The sequence below is a fragment of the Polypterus senegalus genome, chromosome 7, assembly GCF_016835505.1.
Source record: "Polypterus senegalus isolate Bchr_013 chromosome 7, ASM1683550v1, whole genome shotgun sequence".
Taxonomy (NCBI): domain Eukaryota; kingdom Metazoa; phylum Chordata; class Cladistia; order Polypteriformes; family Polypteridae; genus Polypterus; species Polypterus senegalus.
In genome coordinates, this window is record NC_053160.1 from 29,009,905 (window position 1) to 29,036,374 (window position 26,470).

The window sequence follows — 26,470 nt, forward strand, 5'->3', positions numbered from 1 at the left end:
ATGCAGTGATAGACTGTGAGTGATTTTCAGTGACAACCAAAGACATTAAATCCCATGATATACCTTCCACAAACCCATTTTTTTCCAGCAGCCCATGATGCTTTGTAAAGCCAGCATGAAATTACAGAGTTGTAGCAGTCATGAGCAGAAGTAAGATCATAGCCGATCTGCTACTTGCATCCATTAGATCACTACCTGATTAGTACTCCAGCCTTCCAACCTACAGTTAGGTCCATAAATATTTGGACAGACAACTTTTTTCTCATTTTGGTTCTGTACATTACCACAATGAATTTTAAATGAAACAACTCAGATGCAGTTGAAGTGCAGACTTTCAGCTTTAATTCAGTGGGTTGAACAAAACGATTGCATAAAAATGTGAGGCAACTATAAAGCATTTTTTTAACACAATCCCTTCATTTCAGGGGCTCAAAAGTAATTGGACAAATTAAATATCTGGAAATAAAATGGTCATTTCTAATACTTGGTTGAAAGCCTTTTGCTGGCAATGACAGCCTGAAGTCATTGAAGGAAAAAGTTCAATGCATCTGCACAGATGCTGCGACTTCAAACAATGGAACAAGCTAGTCCCGTGCCACCACTTTGTCACATGGCTATGTGTACCCCAAGAGCGGAACTCTGCGAGGGCAAAGATGTACATTTTTTTAATACTCATTGCTAGTTTGTGGCTATTTGTTGTATTTTAGTTGTGGTTATCATTCCACTTTTTCTTGTTTGAAGCACAGTGTTGCAGTGGTTAGCACTGCTGGCTCACAGCTCACATCAGGGCAATTAAAAACACCACTACATCATCATAATCCATTCAAAATTAGTTCAGCACCTCTTTCTCCATCGACTTCAATACATTTTGTCGAGTTCAATGAAGCTCCTGACAATTTCCGTGATTTTGCTGAACTCTGCAGGGTTCGCTCATCTCTACTACATAGTTTCTTTAACGTAAAAAGATAAGCTTTAGTAAGTGAAAAAGGTAAATATGAACAGCCTGCAAAGGAAACAGCACATGCTGCAAGAATACTCTGCTAAGGTTATCCACGACAAAGACTCAGTTGTTTAGAAGCCTGAATCCTCTTGGTTGAATGTGTAGCTCCCATAATAAGCACTGGACTTCTCTAATAAACTAATCCTTAATGATCCTGGAGAATGTAATGCTTTAGCAAAGTGGCTTACTTTTGAACAACCAAAAGGAAGGACAAACACCACCACAATTCAAACAAACACACTTTTCTTCATGACATCCCACTGGTCCTTTCTAAGTGGACAACAGAGTTAAAGCTTCACTTAAAACAGAAAGTTTCCCCCAAGCACACATTGCCATTAACAGGGGCAATCAGCATCTAAAAAGGTATAGTCCCTGCTCATCAAAATAGCAATTAAAGGTCGTTAGTACTGGGGGAAAAAGGAACAGAATTTTGACTGTGGCTGGGCTTAAAAAATACAATAAAATATGGAATCGAAGTATGGGGGCTAGACATTATTAAGGACTGTGAAAGATAGTACAAGAGAAGCATTGTATGTGCAGAAACAGAAAGCACTGGCTGGCAAGTTGGATGACTTGGCACAGTGGTTTAAATTTAACTTTGGCTCTAATGGGAATACATAAGGGCATGTATGATTTTTATAAATGAAGTGAAATGGTAGTATGTGTTAATAGCAAGTTCTGAATATTGTGAAATGTGTAAGTATGGTTAAAAGTGTAAAGGGAAGCACAAAGGTATGTAGCAAGAGAGAGGGTTTTGAGGAAAGGAGGGACCAAATAAATAAGGACTATACTGCTGTAGTTGCAATTATAGTTAAAAACAGAATTAGGTGCGAAAATATGAACATGGCCATATCTACATCATATTTCATTACAGTAGATGGTGGCAATATGTGTTTTCTGGGAAGAGAGATAACAAATATAACTAAGTACCACCAAAGTTACAGTCAGTGTTTGGAGAGTGAGTGAGAGAATTACACTGTCACTTTATGGCTTAAGAGATTGCAAAAAAAAGACTTCAGCCTTGCTGCATTCTGCTGACCCCGTTATGCTAAAATATGCACTAAGTTTGGAAGATAAGTGGATACAAGACATTTGTGTTTGGAACTATGCTTTCAAATGCAACCTTACTTTCATAAAAAACAACCAAAGCACTGCTTTTTGGACAGATATTTGGAGCTCAGAAATACTGATGAAAACCATACAGATTAAACAGAATAAGGCTATACTTGGGCCAAAAACAGAGAGAGAGAAAAACTTGTGTACTTATTAGAACAGAGGGTCAGTTCTATCTACTAATTTAGCGATCTAAATAAACAAACTTTAGTCAATTTGATAAAATACATTCAATCAGTTCCTGAATAAAGCACTACTACACTATCATTAAGTAAACTTCTTGATTTCAGTCTGATGGGGTGCTGTTTTCAATTACTCAATCTTTGATGACTTGAGCCCAAGACCTATCTTCTGCAGTTTGAATCTAGCCATTGCCTTTAATTTAGGTGTTTCAAAAATAGTTTGAGCTTGCTACAGATTCACTCTTGTGACTCTATCAAACTTTCTTGAGCCGAGTGTCAAACTCATAAGCACTTCCAGTGAAGTTTAACAATTTAAATATCCCATCTTTTGCGGGTGATGGACTTATAGACCATATTGTCTAGTTTTCTTTTGACAGACTTTTCATTAACTTAATTTAGCAGCAGCTTTTGTTTGAAAAGAACAGGTATTTAGTTACTGCTTGCTGTTTCAGTCATAATTTTGACCACTTGTTAGCCTTTTTGTAAAACATCTATAGCTCTTTAAAAATCTTCCAGGTGCTCGAATGTTACACTCCATTAGTGTGTAATAAAATCTAGCTGACCGCTAAAACTTAAGGAATCTTTTTTGTGACCTTAAATGACTTTGGGCTGACCTTAATTAAGAAGCAGCAATTAAATACACACAAATTGAAATCAATCAATCAACATTTATTTATATAGCACATTTTCATACAAAAAAAATGTAGCTCAAAGTGCTTTACAAGATGAATAGAAAAATAGAAGACACAATAAAAAATAAACATAAGTCAACATTAATTAACATAGAATAAGTAAGGTCCGATGGCCAGGGTGGACAGAAAAAAAAAAACTCCAAAAGCTGGAGAAAAAAAATAAAATCTGTAGGGGTTCCAGACCACGAGACCGCCCAGTCCCCTCTGGGCAATCTACCTAACATAAATCAAACAGTCCTCTTTGTATTTAAAACACCACCACTAACAACTAAAAACAGAAAAACCCAATCACTATCTCAAACTATGACATTCCTTGTTTCAAAATCTAACACCTCTTTTCAAAGTAGTTAAAAATGTTACTTCCCCCTAACACTACATTAGCCAAGAACATAAGTTTAAACTGGTAAATGTTTACTTTATTCTGTTCGCCATTGTTTATTTTATAAAGTCTAATTTCAGCCATTCAATCAAATTTTACCACTGGGTTATGAACGATAAAGCCAATGTACCTTTGTTTGTGTCTGAATGTCCAAAAGAAGAAATCTTCATTCTAGCCACTGATTTACACAACTGTTGCATCTATGAAGCAGGAGGAATAAGTAAGACATTACTTTATTATAAAATCTCATTCACCTCAAAACATTTCAAAACTTGTTTATTATTATGAGTAGCACAATTGCATTCCTCTATGGAACCGTAACATAAAATCCTCAGATCCATTTAATCCAATTCAGGGTTACAGGTAGTCAGAGGCTGTCTTGGCAGCACTGATATCAAAGTAAGAAAAGGCCTGAACAGAGTATCAGTCCATAACAGGGTCAACACGCACAAGACTGATTTAAAATAGTGAATTAACCTAATCTTTACATATTTAGGAATGCAGCGTGAACACTGGACTACCCAGAATTCCTTGCACGTACAATGTGTAATCTCCATTGCTGAGGCATCAGTGCCAACAACTGTGCCATAATGCCATAGGCTACTAAACCTGTCTAGGATTATTTAGAAGAGAAGCAGAAATACTAGGATTCTACATAAATATGAAGACGACTATATGTTTTGTGAGGGAAATGACCTTTGTATAATTCCAAACACAAAAGCAAATCAGAAAGAAAAAAATGTAATGATAAAGACTAATTGGTTACCTTTAAATAAAACACTTTCAGTCCCAATTGAAATTAGTAAAACAAGTTTATCCATGTATTTAATAGAAAAGTGCAGTTTTACTTTTCCATTTAATTATTTGCACTGATGTCTATTACAGGCTGGCAACAGAAAAGAAAATTCTAGTCTACACTGATAACATCTGCCTTTGACTAGCTGATTATTGAAACTTGTGAGTGTGTATGCTATACAACTCACAATAGTCCACTGATCATCATCTTCTTTTGGCTGCTCCCGTTAGGGGTTGCCACAGCGAATCATCTTCTTTCATATCTTGCTGTCCTCTGCATCTTGCTCTGTTATACCTATCACCCACATGTCCTCTCTCACCACATCCATAAACCTTCGCTTAGGCCCTCCTCTTCCCTGGCAGCTCTATCCTTGGCATCCTTCTCCCAATATACTCGGCATCTCTCCTCTGCCCATGTCCAAACCAACGCAATCTCGCCTCTCTGACTTTGTCTCCCAACCGTCCAACTTGAGCCGACCCTCTAATGTACTCATTTCTAATCCTATCCATCCTCGTCACACCCAATACACACATGTATTCTGTCTTGTTCCTACTGACCTTCATTCCTCTCCTCTCTAGAGCATATCTCCACCATTGAGGGTCTCCTCAACTTGCTCCCTACCATCGCTACAGATCACAATGTCATCAGCAAACATCATACTCCATGGAGACTCCTGTCTAATCTCGTCTGTCAACCTGCCCATCACCATTGCAAAAAAGAAAGGGCTCAGAGCTGATCCGTGATGTAATCCCACCTCCACCTTGAATGCATCAGTCACTCCTACCACAGACCTCACCACTGTCACACTTCCCTCGTACATATCCTGTACAACTCTTATGTACTTCTCTGCCACTCCCGACTTATCATACAATACCACAGCTCCTCTCGAGGCACCCTGTCATATGCTTTTTCCAGGTCCACAAAGACGCAATGCAACTCCTTCTGGGCTTCTCTATACTTCTCCATCAACATCCTCAGAGCAAACATTGCACCTGTGGTGCTCTTTCTTGGCATGAAATCCTACTGCTGCTCACTAATCATCACCTCACTTCATAACCTAGCTTTCACTACTTATTCCCATAACTTCATGCTGTAGCTCATCAATTTTATTCCCCTGTAGTTACTACAGTCCTGCACATCCCCCTTATTCTTAAATATCGGCACCAGTACATGTCTTCTCCACTCCTCAGGCATCCTCTCACTTTCCAAGATTCCATTAAACAATCTGGTTAAAAACTCCACTGCCATCTCTCCTAGACACTTCCATAGGTATGTCATCTGGACCAACGGTCTTTCCATTTTTCATCCTCTTCATAGCTGTCCTTACTTCCTCCTTGCTAATCCGTTGCACTTCCTGAATCACTATCTCCACATCATCCAACCTCTTCTCTCTCTCGTACTCTTTCCATCTGCTCAACACACTCTCCTCGCTTGCGAGTATGTTTTCATCTTTATCATCCTAACCTGGCCGCAAATCTTTCCCAGCTCAGTCCCTTAGTCTAGCCAAATCGTTACAGGTCCTTTTCTCCCCTCCTTAGTGTGCAACCTCTTATACAACTCATCATACGCCTTTTCTTTAGCCTTCACCACCTCTCTCTTCACCTTGCGCCTTATCTCCTTGTACTCGTCTACTTTCTGCATCTCTCTGACTAGTCCCACTTCTTTGTCATCCTCTTCTTCTGTATACTCTCCTGTATTTCCTCATTCCACCTCCAAGTTTCCTTTTCCTCCTTCTAGATGTCACGCCAAGCACCCTTCTTGTGTCACGCTTACTACATGTGCTGTAGTTTCCTAGCTGTCTGGTAACTCTTCGCTGCCACCCAGTGCCTGTCTCACCTCCTCCCTAAACTCAACCTTAGTCTTCCTTTTTCAACTTCCACCATTTGATCCTTGGCTCCTCTTCTTGATCTCCAACATCATCCTACAGACCACCATCCTTTGCTACACTTTCCCCTGCCACCACTTTGCAGTCTTCAATTTCCTTCATATCAACTCTTCTGCCTAGGATGTAATGTACCCTGTGTGCATCTTCCTCCACTCTTGTACGTAACCCTTCTTGTTCCTCCCTCTTCTTAAAATACATATTTACCACAGCCATGTCCATCCTTTTGGCAAAATCCACAATCCTGTGACCTTATTCATTCCTTTCAACACCATACCTACCCATCAGCTCCTCGTCTCCACTGTTCCCATCACCAACATGCCCATTGAAATCCGCTCCAATTGCCACTTTCTGTCCCTTGGGTACACTGTTCATCACTTCATCCAACTCACTCCAAAAATCTTTTCTCACCCATTGCACACCCAACTTGCGGTGCATATGCACTAAATGCACTAACAACATTCATCATCACAACTCCAATTTCCAGATTCATAATCATTACTCTTCCTGACAGTCTTTTCAGTTTCAAAACACTCTTGACATACTGTTCTTTCAGAATAACTCCTACCCCATTTCTCCTCCCATCCACACCATGATAGAACAATTTAAATCCACCTGGCCTTACTTCTCTTCCATTTAGTCTCTTGCATGCACAATATATCAACCTTCCTTCTCTCCATCATATCTGCTCTCTCCCCTTACCAGTCATACTGCTAACATTTAAAGTTCCTACCCTCAGTTCCATTCTCTTTACTTTCCTCCTCTCCTCCTGCCTCCGGACACGTCTCACCCCTCTTCGGCCAACAGTATCCCAATTTCTACCAGCACCCTATTGGCTAACAGTACTGGTGGCGGTCGTTAACCCGGGGCTCGACCGATCCGGTATGGAAATTTGTATTGTTGTCCGCATATTGATTTGGCAAACTTTTACACCAGATGCCCTTCCTGACGTAACCCTTCCCATATATCAGGGCTTGGGACCGGCGCGAAGAAACACACTGGTTTGTGCATCCCCTGTCCACTGATGATTCTGCTAAAACAGTGACAGGTTGGACCATGGAAGCATCATGAGTGAAGATAAACCCATATTTTGGCACATGTTTAATTTTCAGTATGACACGCGACTTTACACAAGAATTAGCGGATATTTTGAGAAACACTTTTGCAGTTTTTTTCTTGACAGATGATTTCTCCCTTTACTTCTAACATTTTTGTGGGGGAGGATTCTGTTATTCAAGTTACAAAGTAATTTACATATTGTAATTGCATCTATACTAATAAAAGGCAAAGCCCTCACTGACTGACTCACTGACTCATCACTTATTCTCCAACTTCCTGTGTAGGTAGAAGGCTGAAATTTGGCAGACTCATTCCTTACAGCTTACTTACAAAAGTTGGGCAGGTTTCATTTCAAAATTCTATGCGTAATGGTCATAACTGGAACCTATTTTTCTCCATATAATGTAATGGAGTTGAGCTCGATGGCCGTGGGGGCGGGACGGAGTTTTGTGTGACATCATCACGCCTCCCACATAATCACGTGAACTGACTGTCAACGCAGTACGTAGAAAACCAGGAAGAGCTCCAAAAAGCGCTGAAGAAAATATGCATTATATAATTGAGAAGGCAGCGAAACAATAAGAAGTGAGCGAGTGACACATACAACCATATTCATGAGTGCTGCTACTTCGGAAACAAAGCACGGTGTAAACCTAAAGTTTAAATTAAGTTCATAGATAGGCTGCCGCTGGCGTTTGTCATGCCCACGGGTAATGCGGGATACAAGTTTAATGAGAGGACGCAGGATATAAACGAGTTTTGATCACTTTGTAACTAAGTTAAAATTGCAGGTGAAGGGCTATGCTTATGCAAATTCCGAGAGACTGTGTTTGTGGGGGATTGACAGTTAAGGCGGGAGGGGGAGTCACATCATCATCTCCCGTCCCATTAACCTCATTTCGCTCTGAGCTGAGCTCCGCAGCTAACGCAGTCTTACAGAAGTGACTTTGTGACGCTGCTACCAAATACTCACAGAAAAATCCACAAGTTAATACACACGCTGTCTCTATAGTTTCTCCACACTGAATCCTCCAGGCACTACTTACAAAAGGTTACATTGACAATCGTGTTACGTTATTTTTAAAATGTTTCCTTTTCTTAGCACAAGCACAGCTGAGAAGCTTCAATGCATGTGCTCCATAACGCGTTAAAAAAATCACGCATTTAATCACACTTTCAATTCCAAGCAAAGGGGAACTTCTGTCAATGCATGATTTCCTGGTACACCGATTACATTGATCAGCGCTTCCCAATTCATTTTACCCTCGCAACCCCTTGGTTTGAGAAGAAGTATGAAAAAATATGAGGTTAACACAGAAAAACAGATCACCAATTGAATCTTTATGAATAATCAATTCGCCATCAATAATTGTTTTGGTAAAGCCATACTCGGTGTAATCCACTTTCCATTTTATAAATTTTCCGCCACTAGCCATGATTAAATGAATGGTAAAAAAAAAGTAAGAGCGAAGCGAGGGTGACTTATTCAGGCAGGCAGGTGAGAAGCTCAATAGCTCGAATTTGGATATAAGTAGGTTCTATTTAGTCACCAGAAATATCTTTGTTAGGAATGGAAGTTGAATTTAGTCTTAAAATTTCTATGGTAAAGAAAAAGTTATGCAATGATGAATAAATGTAACTATATAAACTCAAAACTATATATAAAGTAAGCGCTGGAATATATAAAGTAAGTGCTGGAATATCCATCCATTTCCCAACCCGTTGAATCCGACCACAGGGTCACGGGGGTCTGCTGGAGCCAATTCCAGCCAACACTGGGCGCAAGGCAGGAACCAATCCTGGGCAGGGCACATGCATCATTTTCAAAACATTAACCGAACAGTGTTTTTTTAATTTATTTTTCTGAATACGTTTGTTAACTTAGTTCAGTTCAGAGTCATTTCAATCAATATATTTTGACTTTGACTTTTTATAATCAGGAATGACTATAAATTCCGACGCTGACTTTATATATTCAGGTTTTGACTTTATATATTCAGAAAATCAATGTACAGTATTTGCCTGTTTGGCACCCCATAGTATATAATATATATAGTGGTCCCCGGCCGGGTTATGTTGGGGGCCTCGGGTACAAGGCTTGGAAGCCCAGCCCTGTAGGGACCCGTGGCCACCGCCAGGCAGCTCCCCGGTGCCCGAATATCCTGTGTGGTACCCGGCCGGGGCTGGAGCCCAGCAGGACCGGAGGAGGGCTTGTGCCTCCTCCAGACCGCAAGGGGGCGATTGCCCTGGTTGTATTGGTGCCTAAGGAACCCTGGAGCCCAGCACTTCCGCCACACCAGGAAGTGCTGGGGAGGAAGATGACAGAAGACACCCGGTCGTCTTCCGGGTGCACAGCCGGCACTTCCGCCACACAGGGGTGTGTCCAAAGGGGAGTGCCGGGAAGCAGCTGGAGCCCATCCGGGTTCCTACTTAAGGGGCCGCTTCCCTCCAGTCATCGGCGGATGTCGGGTGGAAGAGGATGGAGCTAGAGTGAGGACTGGAGACAGCCAGGAGAGAGAGGCACAGAGACTGTGAGGCCTGGACATTGGAGGAATCGGTGCTGGAGGCTCTGGGGTTTGAGACTACACGTCATTATTGTAAATAGATTGAAAATAAACAGTGTGTTGGATGTAACAACAACGTCCGTCTGCCTGTGTCCGGGTCCCAGTCCACAATCAATCAATCTCTCTCTCTTTCTATATATATATCAGCAACACTCATATCAATGACAAAACAATTACATTAACAATCATGTTACGTTATTTTTAAAATTTTTCCTTTTCTTTTTCATAACTTCTTTTACACACTACTTCTACGCTGCAAAGCGTGGGTATTCTGCTAGTTGTTACTAAACCTAAAAAAAAAAAACACATGCTTACTAAGCTATGGCTTTTGCAGATCTGAGAACTCAAAATGTATTTATAGTGAATGTACTTTAGAAAGCACAAGATAGAAATTATTGTTCATGGTTTTCTGTAAAGAATTTCAGTTTACTGAAAATTAACTATACTTTTGGTTGTGAACCTTAAAGCAGTTAATGGAAAAAGGAGCTTTCTTTTGGTTCATTGTCTTCTGAGTGTTTAACACCAGAATCCCTGAAGCCTATGAAAATATTCATAATGCCAAGCCACCTTAAATTCCATCGCACCCCCTCATCAGCATCTTCGTTTTGCAAATGTGCCAATAAGCACTGGCAGCAGGCAGCCTGCTCATTCATCCTCCACTGAAGCAGGTGAAGTTAGACACAAAATTCTCAGACCTGAAGTCACTTTATCTGGGAGTTGGGTGTCTGGAATTGTATAGGGTAAGTAATATAATGTTATTTAGAATACATATATTTAGTGTGTGTTCCATACCTACAACGGTCTGTGTAAATGTAGAATAAGCAAGGCAAGAAATTTTTAATACATAACTAAAACAAACTTTTTTCATGTTATAATAATGCCAAAATGTTGATGTGTATAATGTGTGAAGACTGAAATCCAAATATCAAAAACACTTTCACGAAAGGTGTAACAAGTACGTTTTATTCAAGAATATAACCAAAGAAAAATTATACAATTTACATGTTGCTATCAATGTGTAAAAACCGAAGTCCAAATATCAATTGACACAAAGAAGACATGCCTTTCTAGCTGGTTCAGAGGTAAGAACTGCTTCCTTATAATCAAGAGGTTCTGGGTCTGATCCTGGGTCATTCCCGCATTTACTGTTTTGACTAGTGAGCTGCAATTATTATTACTATTATATAATAATGACTCAGTTGGTATAAATTTTTGCTACTTGTAAAAGATATCACTGAAGGGATAGGGATATAAGCAGATAAACGCAGGTGAATCATGTTTTCTTGGTATTTTTTTGTCACTTGAGTGTTTTTTTTTTTTGTTCAGTTTTATTTTTGAATAAAAGCACACTTGTTTCGTTATACCTTTGAGAAAGTGTTTATTTTATATTCTAGTAACCTAGTAAATGATATCAAATCTGTCTCTGCCTCTCTCACACATGCACACACATCCATACATGAAAACATCATTATCTGAAAACACTAGGTCATTTAAACATTGTTCTCCCCAACCCACCCCCCGATCTTGCCCAATCTCCACGCTATGGTGCATGGTACTGAGAATGCAGACAGACTTCTTTTTGGGCACATACACCATCAGCATGGCACTACCAGATATAAACACTAATGTGGAGAACTGCTTGTGTACTGAAGTGATTTTAGCTGCAGGTGGAAGTTCCTGTTGTGTTGTAGCAGTCTATTAGCCAGCAAAATCGACGTGAAGAAGCTGTCTGTTGTTATGGCTCTGCCTTTGTAGAGAAATATTGATATTTCTGTTTTTAAGATTGTATAGATTTGCGTTATCTTTGTTACTTACACTCTACTATTATTGTCTAATCTTACAGGAGTTTATCATGTAACATTCTCCGAGATCTTATAAAGCACTTTGAGCTATACTGACTGCATGAAAATATGCTATATAAATGTTGTAGTTAAAATGTTGTTTGCATTGTTAATGGGCCTGTTTTAACTGTGACAGACCACCTTATTTATACTTGATACTTCAAATGGATGTTGTTACTTCACAGAAATAATGTTTAAAATACTTTTTTTTTTTTTTTTAACTGAGGTACCATCAATATAAATAAGTCAACTAGCACAAGTTACTTCCGATATTTCTCGTGTTACTTGTTATGCATTTTTAACAAATGCAACTTTATCTTCTATTGCTATGTTCTGAAGGTTCAGAAATTACACCCTTCTAAAACCAAATACTTTTGCACCTAAATGTATAAAGTATTCCTGATCAATCACAGTGATGGCAACACATGATGCATGTGCTTTAAAATTAAGTTTGCAATTAATGGGCCAATGAGGTACCACAAACATCCCAAAATATAGTATGAAAACAAACTTCACCGGTGCTAAACAATACAATTAACAATAACCTTCATCTTGCATTCACACACTAGGATTAACCCATTCAGGGCTATAAAAACACTTACATTGAAGCCTAATATAACACAAAACCCTGAAAAGTAAATAATTCAAAATGTTTCTGTACAAGTCATGTTTATACTACCACTCTGATGTGACTTGGTTATGATTTTGTTCTATATACCTGAAGCAGCTTGTTCACATTTGGTGTAAATACCCCCAATAAAAAAAAACAACATATGGTTTATTGATCTTTTCGCATAAGAAAAAAGGCCACTTTTGAGCATGGCATGGAATTACATTTCGGTTTCGATTACCCAAAATCTATCCGAGTTTAAAAAGCATGATCAGATTTTAATTTAAGGATGAGGCTTGATTACATCATTTTGGTGCAATACACAACACAATAAAAGAAGAGGGTAGCATGATGAGAGACAATTCTATGGATATTAAAATGGTATTTGTCTCATTCCAAATTCCTTCAGCCATTAGGATTATCAGTTGAACACTTACATAACAATAAACAGTTAAATAAAAATAGTAAACAGTGAATAATAGTCGAATGACTAATAACTCCCATTCTGTATCCATATTCTTCTCTGAAAGTACTCAGAAAATCATAGCAGAAAATGCTGATGCATATGATAACATACTGTAGCTGTTCTGTGCAGACAACATATTTAGAAAACAAACTCTACTTTCAAAAATGTAGAAAAGTTTATAGCATCAGGGTAAACAAATATGCAAAGATCAAGACTTATGCCTTACCAGCGCAAATATATTACAACACAAGCTCAGGTCAAAAATGTCAAGTAAAGCCGATGTGAGATTACACAAATGTTTGTCGTGGGGTATGTCAGATCTGCTAATCATAATCACAGATCCCATAGCTGCATCACATCAAATTACAAGACTAAAACTGCAGCTTGTCACATTTACTGACTTAGTGCCAATCAAGCTGTGCTTGGCCATTTATCCCGACAGTGAATAGTGGGTTTACTGAAGGAGCTGGCACTGTATGAAGGATTAACAGCCACAGCGAGGAGGGCAGCAATTTCAGACCTTTATTTTCCCACCAATCTGTCATGGTATGTAAAATACATCAGACAAAACACGCTTCTCTTCAGTTTGTGACAGAGCAGGTGCTGTGCGAAGGGTTAATGCAGCCGCCGCCTCAGCCACTTTTCTTTTTTCCTCCCATTCTATTCTAGTAAATAAAACATGACAGACAGACAAGCTTCTCTTCGATCTGTGAAGTTTAAAACACGTTCATTTTTATTCCTCATCACTATATTCTTTCTATGAATTGTACTTCCAGGTGAGAATTTACTGGTTGTCAGCTCTCCTGTGCAAACAGCCTGCCCCTCTGAATAATGAGAAAATCAAACAGGTGTAATATTATCTCAGCCAGTCGTAGACTATTTGGGCTCAGCTATTAGGTATGCAACATTACGTGGTTGTCTTCACTGAAGCACACTTCCAACTGGCTTAGATTATGTAAAATGATGGCGAAATCTAATAATCACTGGAAAAGTTGTCTAATGTGACATGGGCTTAGCTGAGCATGTAGGTAACCGCTCCAACCACATCAGGACCACGTAATGTAAATACCTCACACATCAGGTTAGATTTTCATGAATTCTGATTTTGGATTGAGACCCAGTAATGCAAATGCAGTAATACAGCCACTGCTTATTATGCTGTCAAAAAGCATAACTAGAAAAAGAAAAGAAATTTCTAATTGTGTTAAAATTGAAAATGTAAAAACATGCAATGAAAACTGAAACAAAAACCATTTACATAGATATATACTTTGTGAGATGTAACAGCCTATGCTACTTTTGCAATGAAAAATAACCTAAATAAATATACCTTATCATCATTAGTCGAGTGCTTTTCAGGGGCTTTCCTCCTCTTCTTTGTCTTTTTGTCTGAATTTGACTCTGTATGTGTCTGATAAGCCTGGAGATCCACACGAGAGTGAAACTGGTAACGACCACTCTCAGCTTCATAATAATAGTATATTCCAGTGTTTGGATCATAATACAACTGATTATTCTGGGGTAGAAAAAGTAAAACTTCAATGCAGAAATTGCCAATATTTTTTAAAATACTACTATAAAGCACAAACCTAAAACATATTACCCTTACTGTTAATACAAACTTTTTTTTTTGTAAATTTAGCTAGAAAGTCAAGCAAAATTACACCTTTTATTGTCTAACTAAAAAGATTACAATATTCCAGGCCTGAGTTATCTCGAAAGCTTGTATATTGTAATCTTTTTAGTTAGCCAATAAAAGGTGTCATTTTGTTCGACTTTTCACTACACCCATAATGGCTAACATGGTACAACACCCTAGTACTACATTAATTTAGCCACTAAATTACAATTTCCCCCTCCCCCAACATAACTTTGATTTCTAAACAAAAACTGGAAAAACATGCAGTATTTATAAAAAGAACATCAACAGAACTGTCAGATGAGCAGATAGATTGCTCATGTGTAGGTATAACTATAACGCAATAATCTGGAATCCAAATTAAGGTTACCTTTGTTCAATATTGCATGAAAACATTAGGCTTGCTGCATGCCTAGTTATATTTAACAAGTTCAAAAATGAATGATTTTTCTTTTTTTTTTAAAATGTTTACTCTTATCTACTGTACTTTGCCTGACTAAATTAAAAATACACCATAATCTTTTTCATTTTAAAGTATTTTAAAGACTGCCAGTCTTTGTCATCACTGACAATAATATTAAACAGAAGAAGAATTACCAATAGTAGTAAGTAGAATTGTTGCATAAACATTCAATTCTTAACTTGCATGTCCAACCAACATGCAATATCACTCTCTGGAATCATAACAAGAAAATATTAAAATAAAGAATGGGTCAATCTAAACATGACTTCTGTGTATACAGAAGTTTACGTTGAAAAGCTTTCTTGTGAGTCTGGATGCAATACATATTTTATGATTTCATTTATGGCCAAGAACATGACCCCCAGAACAGGAGATGACTGTCTGCAGAACAAAAACCATAAAGCCTAATTGTGACTGCTCTTTGTATCTTGACCAAGTTACAACTTTTCTTACTTTTTAGTCTGTGCGTATTTAAAGAGAATGATGTTTGATATCGTGTTTATTTATTTATTTAGCTCCTTTAAAAAGCTTAATTCCCCACCTCGAGACACATAATCTACTACCTACACTATGTAACTGATAGCAAAGAAATACTGTTTATCAAAAATGTATGCAAGTTTTCAGGAATTACATACGCTGCCTACAATACTCAACAACATTGTACTAAATTAATATTTTTTGATAAAAATGGTATTTAACTTTGTTCAACAGATCAGAATATATTAAGGATTTTAAATAAATTATACAATACAGTTATTTAACATAAAATCCATAATAACCTTTGTGTTAAGCATTAAGGATGTAATTTGTTAATTGTCTGCAAGTAAAACATCTTTAAAATTTCCTTTGTATTTTCCAAACCCATCATATTTTGGTATTCTGTAATTTAAATGAATTACATTACTAGTGTCCTCTAGGAAATCAGAATCATTATCGTCTATATCAGTCTTGCACTGGTCATTAGTAGCTCACATGTCCGATTTGCTCCTGCACACTTATTTAACACATTTAAAATTATTATGATAACGGTGTTGTTTATTCCTGAAAAAATGTTTACGTACATTATACACAAACACATAAGACAACTACTCCTAAACAATATTATAAAAGCTGTTATACTCTCTATTGAAAACATTTTGTAAAATAGGTTCTTACTGAATCATAGTAGAAACCTGTGCTATGGTCGTAGTACATCCCAAAAGTTTCATCAAAGACAAAGCCCGTTTGGGATACTGCAGCTTCTGCCGTAGTTCTTAATAGATCTGCTAAAGAATTTCCACCCGTATTCTCCTATAAATTAAGGAAAAAAAATATTACTTTAAAATTTTCAGTAGTGGATATAACACGATAAAGACTAATCTCTGCTGTACGATTGTAAACTGGGTATATTGGAACTTTCTAAAGAGAGTTCTACATTCCTCATTAGCTACAATATATGCTTCTTACAAAAACCACTATGTGCACAACCGTCCAGATTAATTACTTTTAAAACTGTTACTTAGGGAAAGATCATGGAAAAATTCAAGAGCATGACTATAATCTGCTTGTGCATATGGTCGATTTTTTTTCCATGCAACAGTACACACACCTTAGACAGTGAAATAAAATTTGACACCCTTAAGCTATATCAAGAAACATTCCTCCAAAGCAGTGACATTTCAGAAAAAAAAAGTACTCTTTTCAAGTTTGTCTTTAGTCACCAAAAAGTCACCAAATTAAACATGACATCTACATAATGTAACATTTCCTTTGTTCAAGGAAATCTTAAAAGTGGCATAATGTTGGCATATATATATATATATAGTTATATAGTTATATAGTGACAGGTACTTATATAACTATTTAATTTTACAAATGCAGTTTAGAAGCAAATAAAAATACTGCATACTGGGAAAAACTACTGTAAAAATTTTAATATTTTATGATTTCACAAAGTATGATTATAATGCTGCTTATGCTTTTTAAACTGTCCTTTGGATATTTAAGTTCTGGTAAATTTAGTTATACCTCCTCTTCTGGAACTGAATTTTGCTGAGTAAATGAATTAGTTTTTTCACCGACTTCTCCACTTTCTGCCATATTTTGGTCATCAGCAGTTGATTTGCTAGGAAAGTTGTATTGTTGATCTCCATGCACATATGAGACAGAACTTTCAGCATCTTCTCTTCCATTTTCATAAAAATGTGCATAATAGTTGAAATAGTCTGTAAAAATAGAAATTAGCCACTCAGACTATACACTATAGTAGATATAATTGCTTTAAGCAAATTAGGCTTTGTGTAGTAATTAACTGTACGTCTTCATTGTTATCACAATATTCTAGTTCTTGTATATATACACACACATCTGCTGCAATAAATAGTTTGACACACATTGCATGGTTCTTAAGAACAACAAAAGGCAAAACACTATTTTTATTCTCAGTATTTGAAACCAATGATATGCTCCAGGAGTCTACAGCTACAGCATATTAAATAAATGCTGCATAATAAAGTAGGATCACTATGTACATTTCATAAATAAAGTGAAATACTATTACACATGCTATTTGGAGCAGTTTATTAACAGCAATTAAAGTACTGAAAAAAACTACCTGATTCTGACCAAGACAGAGTTTCAGTTTGTACTTCAGCATTCACTTTGTTTTTCTCTTTCTTCTTCCTTTCATGAATTTCTTCACTTAGTTTGTCCACCTAAACAATAAACATTAAAGCAGAAAAAATTTACTTTGTTAGATTATTCTGCAATTAAAAATGTATTCTGTGTAAACAATGTAACTAGTAAAATGCACCAGAAAACAGATCACCAGTACTGCTAGCAGAAGTCTTCTGTCACATAAGTTCATAAATGTGAACAATATGTATTGATATAAATACAAATAGGCAGAGGTAAAATAATTTTAATAGACATTAAAAAAACAGACATGAAAACCAAACAGTATAAAACCTTTTTTTTTTTATTTTACATGTTATGCCCTGTAGCTTTTTAAATAAAAAAAAAATAAAAATCAATATTTTAGTAAGAAAAAATACAAACTAAATCCTACAGTTCAAACATATCACAAAACATTCTGAAACACAGAATCACTGAGGACAAGACAAATTTTCAGCATTATTATAAATAGTGAAGGAAAAAAAAAACCTAAGAATCATCCCTCATATATACCCTTAAACTTCAAAAGAAACGGGGGTAGGGGGAAGTGTAAATTTAAAATTATTATGTGAAGGATGGTGTATTATGTTAAAGTATTCTACATAAGCAGAAGATTCAGGAAGACTAATCTCAGTGGAGTTTGAATTTGAAATACAACACCTGTTTTCTTAAATCTTCATTGTAACTTTCTGTATTTCGACATAGTAGATCTGCTTTTTTCAGTTGTTTTTTAAGCTTATGAATCTCAGCTTTGCAAGACTTCAGCTCTTCCTCCAAGGTCTGTACTCTTAGATGAAGCTGTGTTAGTTCACACTCTGGGCCATCAACTTCAGTGGATGCCATAGTGTCAAGACATACTGAAAGTAAACATATGTAAATATTTTAAATATAGGCACTAATAAATAATCAAACAAGTTTTAAATCACATTAAACACTATACTATAACAAAAACCACGTATTGGATGAAACTGACACACTAGAAACACTAGAAAAGGTCCAGAGAAGAGCAACTAGGCTGATTCCAGGTCTACAGGGGTTGAATTATGAGGAAAGATTAAAATAGCTGAGCCTTTACAGTTTAAGCAAAAGAAGATTAAGAGGTGGCATGATTGAAGTGTTTAAAATTATGAAGGGAATTAGTACAGTGGATCGAGACTTGTATTTTAAAATGAGTTCATCAAGAACACGGGGACACAGTTGGAAACTTGTTAAGGGTAAATTTCGCACAAACATTAGGAAGTTTTTCTTTACATAAAGAACGATAGACACTTGGAATAAGCTACCAAGTAGTGTGGTAGACAGTAAGACGTTAGGGACTTTCAAAACTCGACTTGATGTTTTCTTGGAGGAAACAAGTGGATAGGACTGGCGAGCTTTGTTGGGCTGAATGGCCTGTTCTCGTCTAGATTGTTCTAATGTTCTAATCTAACAAATGACAAAACACCTCACGCAACTGAAGCTCAGGGAGGTTAACAGATTTATTCAGGGTCACAACTTAGCTCACATGAAATAAGCCACTGAAAAAAAATATTCAGGATAAAATAATTCACCTATAAATATATCTAAGCTCTAGGTTTTGTTAATAACAATTGCAAGGGAAATTCTGGTGGATACAGTGATAAAAGGCACTATACAGACAGACAGAAAGTAGGCCTAAGGTGTGTGGTGGTCATACAAGTAAAGGAGTTATATACAGGAAAGTCAGGGGGAGGGGAAAAAAAAAAGATACATATAGGCAGAAAAATCCAATATTAAAGTAACATTAAAAGGTATATGTTATGAACAAAGCACATTCTTAATATATTCTTGTGGCAAATCAACGTGTCATAGATTGGCAATGCATTGTTTGCTAGTCATACATGTAAAAAATAATTTAACTGTATTCTCTATATGTGGCAATGCTACTACTGTTAATTCTAAATCATGTTTTTACATTATCTAGGAGATAATAACCATCATGCATGGGATGCTGAACAGGAAACAGACTTGTACATGATGCTACTGCATTTTATTATTTTAAAAAGCTGTCACAACTCCAGTTTCCACCAGACATGTGCATTGTTTCCCACAGTATTTCCACCACAAACACCACTGCCACGTCAAGATCTGATGGCCCAGTGTGGGGTAGGAAAATAAAGAATACTTAAATAAGTCGGGTATTTTCCATTTAAGCCTAGGAAGGAAAACAAGTCACACTAGGATAAGAATCTGTCCTACCTCTGAGGAGGACACAAGTAATCTTTACAAAGCATCCCAGGCCCAGTGAAGAGCAGGGGGCCATGTCTGAGAATGAATGGTGTCATTACTTCACAACACCCCAAGCTGCAAACTGAAAGTCATAATGATGATCTGTATTTTCTTATTACTAACACGAAGGCTGCACAACAAGAATAATATGAAAAAACACAATAAACAGCACTAAGAATAATCAAATTAGTGGGATGATAATAAATAACACTAGAAAGAATATAAAAAGTAGGATATTGAGCTAAGCTGTATGTAATAGCTGCTATTTCACAACATAAAGAATAATTTTGTAATGAGCACTGAGACTGAAAGACCCAGGCACACACACTGAATGAGAGTAAAGCCTGAAATCTGGCAAGCTTATTTAACAATGAATGCTTTCCTGCCTTGCACCCTATGCGTGTTATGTACATGACCACTGTGTGCCGATATATTGTGATACTGCATGGGATTCACAAATGTATGCTTGTCTACACTTGGGGCAATGATTTTTATGTGACTGCCGATATGTACAAATGGAGTTTGGTTTAACATTACCTAATGTGGAGTGGTGGGGAAATGTATAAATCTGTGTAGTACCTAACATGTTGTAAGGAAGTTCAAAGTTTTTTGCAAAGTTCAAGAAATGGTAAGCTGTGATATAACAAAATCATTGTTACTGCAAAGCTGCATTTTACATGTAACATTACCAACACTTTCATTTTAGCTGAGGTCTTCTCCACGTGGATGGAGCAACAATGTAACATACAAGATTTGTTAAAAATATTAAACTCTCTCTGTGAAAAAGATATCTCTTTTTGAGTTTATTGTCTAGTATTTCCAAAGCATTCTGCCTTTCCTGGGATGTGTATGTTGATCTCTGCCTGGGCATTATCATTATTAAGAGTAGTTTCCTAAATTAGGAAAATTGATAAAATATTATTTCTCTGATTCCTAACAGTAGAACCAAATCTGATGCACTCAGATTTTTGAGCCAGTTAGAACAGTTTTACTACCATGGGATGCTTGATAAATATGGGCCAAGGATTTTAGGGACCTTCAAATCCTAATGATGTTATCTTGGACAATCCAGGTAATTAGGATGGATGAACTTTTTGGGCTCAATGGGCCTTTTCTCATAAAAATTTTTCTAATATTTACTGTGATTGAGTTTCTTATGGTATTCATTGTTTTCTTACATTTAAAAAAAGTTTTTTTTCTTGTGTCCACCCTTTTTTCTTTATCGGGGTGGGGGTTGGTTTTTGTTTTGCTTAGGTTTTCATTTGCATTTTGTGCACATGAATTATGAATGCTTTGAAATCAAAATTTTATTACATCCGGCGCCTTCTGATTCACCAGTAAGTGAAAAGCCCCAACATATGATACACCATTTGAACTGTCCTGATGTCTAACATGCCAAATGACAATCTTTTTGTGGTTCTCCCCCTTTTCATGTTTAGGTCATTTTTAGACCATATTTTGTGTAGGAAATTGCATCCTTGTGATAACAGGTAAACAAGTTGGTGTCTTCAATACAAATGATCCAAAGAATACATATAGTGTATGCTGTATCAACCAACCCCAGGGGCTTGCCCACTAAAAGGATACAAGAAGTCCAAGTTACCTCTTGTCACAAAACTTTGGAAAAATAGTGATCGGCAATACAGGCATGAGAAGTGCAGTTTTATGCTACTTCTAGCTGTTGATCACGAATATGATACTACTGTTGATGTGCATTTCTTTACCAATGGATCTAGTCCTCTAAGAGTCACTAGCAGAAGATTAAAAAATGACAAATTTCTAACAAGAGTCCAGAGGGGACTGGGCAGTCTAATGGTCTGGAATCCCTACAGATTTTATTTTTTTCTCCAGCTGTCTGGATTTTTTTTTTTTGTTTTTTCCGTCCACCCTGGCCATTGGACCTTACTCTTATTCTATGTTAATTAATGTGGACTTATTTTATTTTCTTACTGTGTCTTTTATTTTTCTATTCTTCATTATGTAAAGCACTTTGAGCTACTTTTTGTATGAAAATGTGCTATATAAATAAATGTTGTTGTTGTAACAAGCATAAAGGATATCATTTTGGACAATTTCAAGGTCTGTGATTACTAGTGTTTTTTTTTCTTTTACAATTGATTATATTTAGACTTTAAACATTTAAATTTATGGACAAATTTTAAAATTTCAAATATTTGATTTAACTCTTCTTGTTTAGTATGCACTTCTACCTCATGAAGTAAATTATATTATAATTTTTAGGAGCACACTGAATTAGGTTGGCTTACAGAATACTTTGCTTTTGTTTTCTCTAGCCGACTCTGAAGTAAATGGCTGTACCTGCCTTGTTTCTTATTTCACTGTGTGATTTGCCATTAATGTTCTGCTGTTCAAATATATAATCAAAATGAATATACTCTAAAAACACAGGAATCAAGCTAAACTGAAGCTGACGACAGAAAGATTTGTCAACTGGTAGCTTCATCAACTTGTAGTTATAAATGCAGAACGAAGGACTTAATATTCTTAATTAGACACAAATTTCATGTTGGTAAACTACAGGTAGTTATTCTCAGGACAAAACGTTTCTGTCTTCCAAATACATCTGTGGTACCTTTTCAGTTTTAACCATTCCCCTTCATGGTACAAATGTTCTTCATTCTCCGGTAATTATTTGATTTACTTTTCCGCACTTTGAGAACTGTTCAAAGTTTACGACGATCAACTAAAGCAAAATGGAGAGTCACAAAAGGTCCGCTTACAGATTTACTGCTACACAACGACCCATAGAAAACTGATCAATTGCACAGGTCATTTATGTGTGGCATGTGTGTTAAAGCTCCCGCAAAATAAATATTCAAGTGTAAAATATATTTAATTTACCACACATCTTGGAAATTTGCTTTACTAGACGAAATCCAATATTAACGCCGTTAAACAGAAACTTTATGAAATTAATATCTATCTGCCTTACCTCTCAACGTCTATGGGCTTTTGCTTTACCCCTCGTGATTTTTTTCGGCGTCGTCCAGGTCACTAAAGAATTGTCCTTTATTAAAAAGCCAAATGCCAACCTGAAAGAGTAAAATAAAGAATAAATGACTACTTCTGTGCGCGATTACATCCAGCAAAGCTGCCATTTTACAGTTAAATATAGTTCTTGCAAAGCTTAGATGTTTACAATTCACAAACACCAAAACGATCTCCACCATATAGGAACGCAGGGCATTGTGGGGCTATGACGGACTTTTCACGTGACCTTTAATCTGCGCGAGGAGGCGTTTCCCATCCACAGATTTTCTACAAGGAGTTCATGCAAGAACGCTTAAACTGCACCATATAATGCTGTTCTTCTACCATCAGGGCAGCATCTGCGCAGCTTTGTTGACGCGAATATTGCTTCTTCTGTCTAAGAAAGACCCACACTTCTTGTTACTTAAACTGAACAAAGAGTCCTGTCTCCAGTTATATTTAGGTTTGTTCCAGTCTAGAGTTGTATGGTAAAATTTCTAATTTCATTAGTATGTTTATGATAATTATATCTAGGGATTACCCATTACTTTACTTTTTAAGTTTTGTATTAACCTTTTCAATTTGATCCTACACGTTCAAATTAAATGCCAGGATATTGTCCATATGGAATTTTTACATTCTCTGTGTGCCTGCACGGGTTTTCCTCCTACATCTTTTATGAAAATGTGTTTTAATTGCTTAACATTGCTGACATTTAGCTTAACTGAGCTAAAATGTTTTGCTGCTGATTTCCATTTTTAGTCAATATCTGGTGCTTCTCGTTTCAGGTGAGATTTCCCACATTTGGTCTGTGGGGGATAAAGAACCCAGCCACAGGGGATACACAAACACAAACAACGTCATGAAGGGCATCCAGTGTAAAATTTTGCCAGATCAATATGCAGGCAACAATACAGATTTCCATACCAGATCGGATGAGGCCCGGGTTAACAACGGCCGCCACCAGTACTGTTAGCCAACAGGGTACAGGCGGAAATTAGGATACTTTTGGCAGAAGAAGAGGGGGGAGACGTGTCCAGAAACAGGAGGAGAGGAGTAAGGTAAAGGGAGTAGAACTGAGGGTAGGAAATTTGAATGTTGGCAGTATGACTGGTAAGGGGAGAAAGTTAGCCGATGTGATGGAGAGAAGGAAGGTTGATATATTGTGTGTGCAAGAGACTAAATGGAAGGGGAGTAAGGCCAGGTGGATCAGAGGTGGATTCAAAGTGTTCTGTCATGGTGTGGATGGGAGGAGAAACGGGGTAGTGGTTATTCTGAAGGAACAGTATGTCAAAGTGTTTTGGAGGTGAAAAGAGTATCAGACAGAGTAATGATTATGAAGCTGGAAACTGAAGGTGTGATGATGAATGTTGTTAGTGCATATGCCCCGCAAGCTGCGTGTGCGATGGATGAGAAAGAAGATTTCTGGGGTGAGTTGGATGAAGTGATGGACGAGGTACTGAAGGGATAGAGAGTGGTGATTGTAGCGGAATTCAATTGACATATTGGTGAAGATAATAGAGCAGATGAGGGGGTGATGGGTAGGTATGGTGTCAAGGAGAGGAATGAAGAAGAACAGATGACAGTGGATATTGCAAAAAGGATGGGCATAGCTGTTGTGAATACATATTTTAAGAAGAGGGAGGAACATAGGGTTACGTACTAGAGTGGAGGAAGATGCACACAGGTAGATTACATCCTAGGCAGAAGAGTCAATCTGAATGAGATAGTAGTCACCCACACTTCCCCGCCGAAAGCCTAAAAAGCGAAGCATTTTGTTCTCATCTTTGCTTCAAACTAAGTCAAGCTGCTTTTTATCCATCTCACACACAGATGACAAACTGTGAGATTAAAGACACGGTCTGAGTCAGGCCGCAGCACCTGACGGTCGTCCTCCCCACACTTCCCGGTCCCCCACACCTCCCAGTCCTCCACACTTCCCTGCCGAAAGCCTAAAAAGCTAAGCATTTTGTGCTATCTACGATTTTAAGATGAGCACACCATTAAAACATCTCGTCTTTGCTTCAAACTAAGTCAAGCTGCTTTTTTTTCCTTCTCACACACAGATAACAAACTGTAAGGTCAAAGACACGGTCTGAGTCAGTCAGCATGATCGCACCGTTTCTGGGACCCCCGGAGTCAGGCCACACCTAGCGGCTGGGCTCCCCACCACTTCCCAGCCACTTCTGAAAGTGCTGTATAAAAAAGCGAAGCATTTTCTTTGGTTCTATCTATGATTTTAATATGAACACGCAATTAAAATATCTCATCTTTGCTTTATCACTTACAGGTCCATCCTTTTCCATCTCACAGAAATTCCTCAACCAACATTAAATCAGGTTCCCAGTGACAGACTCTGCAGTAAAAACATTCTTAGCAATGAAGCAGGTTTCTCAGAAAGAAATCAAGCAGCCCTGCTTTTAGCAGACCCCCTTGCAAGCAGGCCTGTGTGCTCTCTCTCTCTCTCTCAGAGCCTAGACACGGGCTGAGACAGCCCCTGCTGCAGCCTGGAGCGCGATCGCCTTCACATAGTTGTGTGCTTCGAGCACCCATTCGCGCTGGGTGAGCCCCTGCGAAATCGCCCCTTGTCAGCAGCTGTCTGTAAACTCCCCTACCCCCATAATTTCAGCGGGCTCGAGACCGCGCAGACCCTCTGTCGATGGATCTTTTAAAGTTAAGGGATTTTTAAAGATTAGCTTGTAAAGTTTGAGATAACTGCTAGTTCAGCCCTTTAAAAATCACACATAGTTAAATAATACAGTATGCCGCAGTTCCCTTTTAAATCACGTTTGAGACGTCTAAAAAATCTAGCCTGGGCTGATTGGTGGCTGATATCAAAAATGTTCACATATATACAGAGCTTAACCTTAGGGCTTATTTTCCGGGGTCTGTCTAAAATCAGACAAAAGAAACCTCTCTAAATACCATTGTGCATTTCAACGAAGATATTTATAAGAAAGCAGGTTTTCTACCTTATCCCAGTTTTGTACATGCATGTAAAAGCACTTACTGTTACACTAGCACAAAATATTTATATTTTCTGTCTACTCAAAAAACTGAAATTATTTCTATTTACACAGGTGATAATTAGAAATCATTTTACTATTTTTAATTAAAAAGTTAAAAACAGAAAAGCCCAATTATGATTTTTGTTTTGTCGTGGGAGGGCCCTAGGGTGACACTTTTCCCCTTTATACTCTTACTTATGTAGACCTTAAAACATATTCTTACCAAAATAGTTCATCACTTCCCAATTCCTGTAACTTCAGGTAATTAGACAGAGCTCCATGACAGGCAAGAGAAGATTATAGGTCAAATACACAGTGTCATAAAATAAAATAAAGTGTGAACACCGCACAGACCTCTGCCCGTGAGGGATGGATCTTTTAAAGTTAAGGGATTTTTAAAGATTAGTTTGTAAAGCTTGAGATAACTGCTAGTTCAGCCCTTTAAAAATCACACATAGTTAAATAATATGCAGTAGTTCCCTTTTAAATCACGTTTGAGACGTCTAAAAAATCTAGCCTGGGCTGTATAATTTGTAATTATATTACTTAATATAATTTGTATAACAATTGAACTAAAACAAGCCCTTATTCTATTCAAACTCACCCCACATTTTAAATACAGGTATCTTCAGCTGACCCTAAGGAAACATCTTGTGGAAGCAAGCGGCCCGCATGGCTCAGGGAGGGGCTGATGGTTCCAGCACGGACCGATTTAACACTTCAGCTAAATCAGGTTTCCAAGTGACGGACTCTGCAGTAAAAAAACAGCTTTAGCAATGAAGCTGATTTCCCAGAGAGAAAGACCAAGTGGCAGACCCAGTCAGCTTTTAGCCGACCCCCCTGCGAGCAGCCCCTGCTTTCTCTCTACACACGGAAAGTAAAGTCA

At 37.5% G+C, this 26,470-nt stretch overlaps 1 protein-coding gene across 3 annotated transcripts in view; it reads right to left on the bottom strand.

Moving 5' to 3' along the window:
- aggf1 (angiogenic factor with G patch and FHA domains 1) overlaps nucleotides 1–22,795 on the bottom strand; it is a 50,718-nt gene extending 27,923 nt beyond the window's left edge. The window contains exons 1-8 of one of the 3 annotated variants that reach the window (XM_039758404.1): nucleotides 22,746–22,795; nucleotides 22,539–22,638; nucleotides 17,999–18,195; nucleotides 17,280–17,379; nucleotides 16,694–16,890; nucleotides 15,842–15,976; nucleotides 13,915–14,100; nucleotides 3,497–3,566 (exon numbers count right to left, since the gene is read on the bottom strand). In XM_039758404.1, the coding sequence (XP_039614338.1) occupies nucleotides 3,497–3,566; nucleotides 13,915–14,100; nucleotides 15,842–15,976; nucleotides 16,694–16,890; nucleotides 17,280–17,379; nucleotides 17,999–18,181 (871 nt within the window). In that variant the 5' untranslated portion in view covers nucleotides 18,182–18,195; nucleotides 22,539–22,638; nucleotides 22,746–22,795. Of the gene's footprint in view, nucleotides 1–3,496; nucleotides 3,567–13,914; nucleotides 14,101–15,841; nucleotides 15,977–16,693; nucleotides 16,891–17,279; nucleotides 17,380–17,998; nucleotides 18,196–22,538 lie in introns of all 3 variants that reach the window. The other 2 variants (XM_039758402.1, XM_039758403.1) reach the window with 2 other exon arrangements.
- Nucleotides 22,796–26,470: the final 3,675 nt, after the last annotated feature.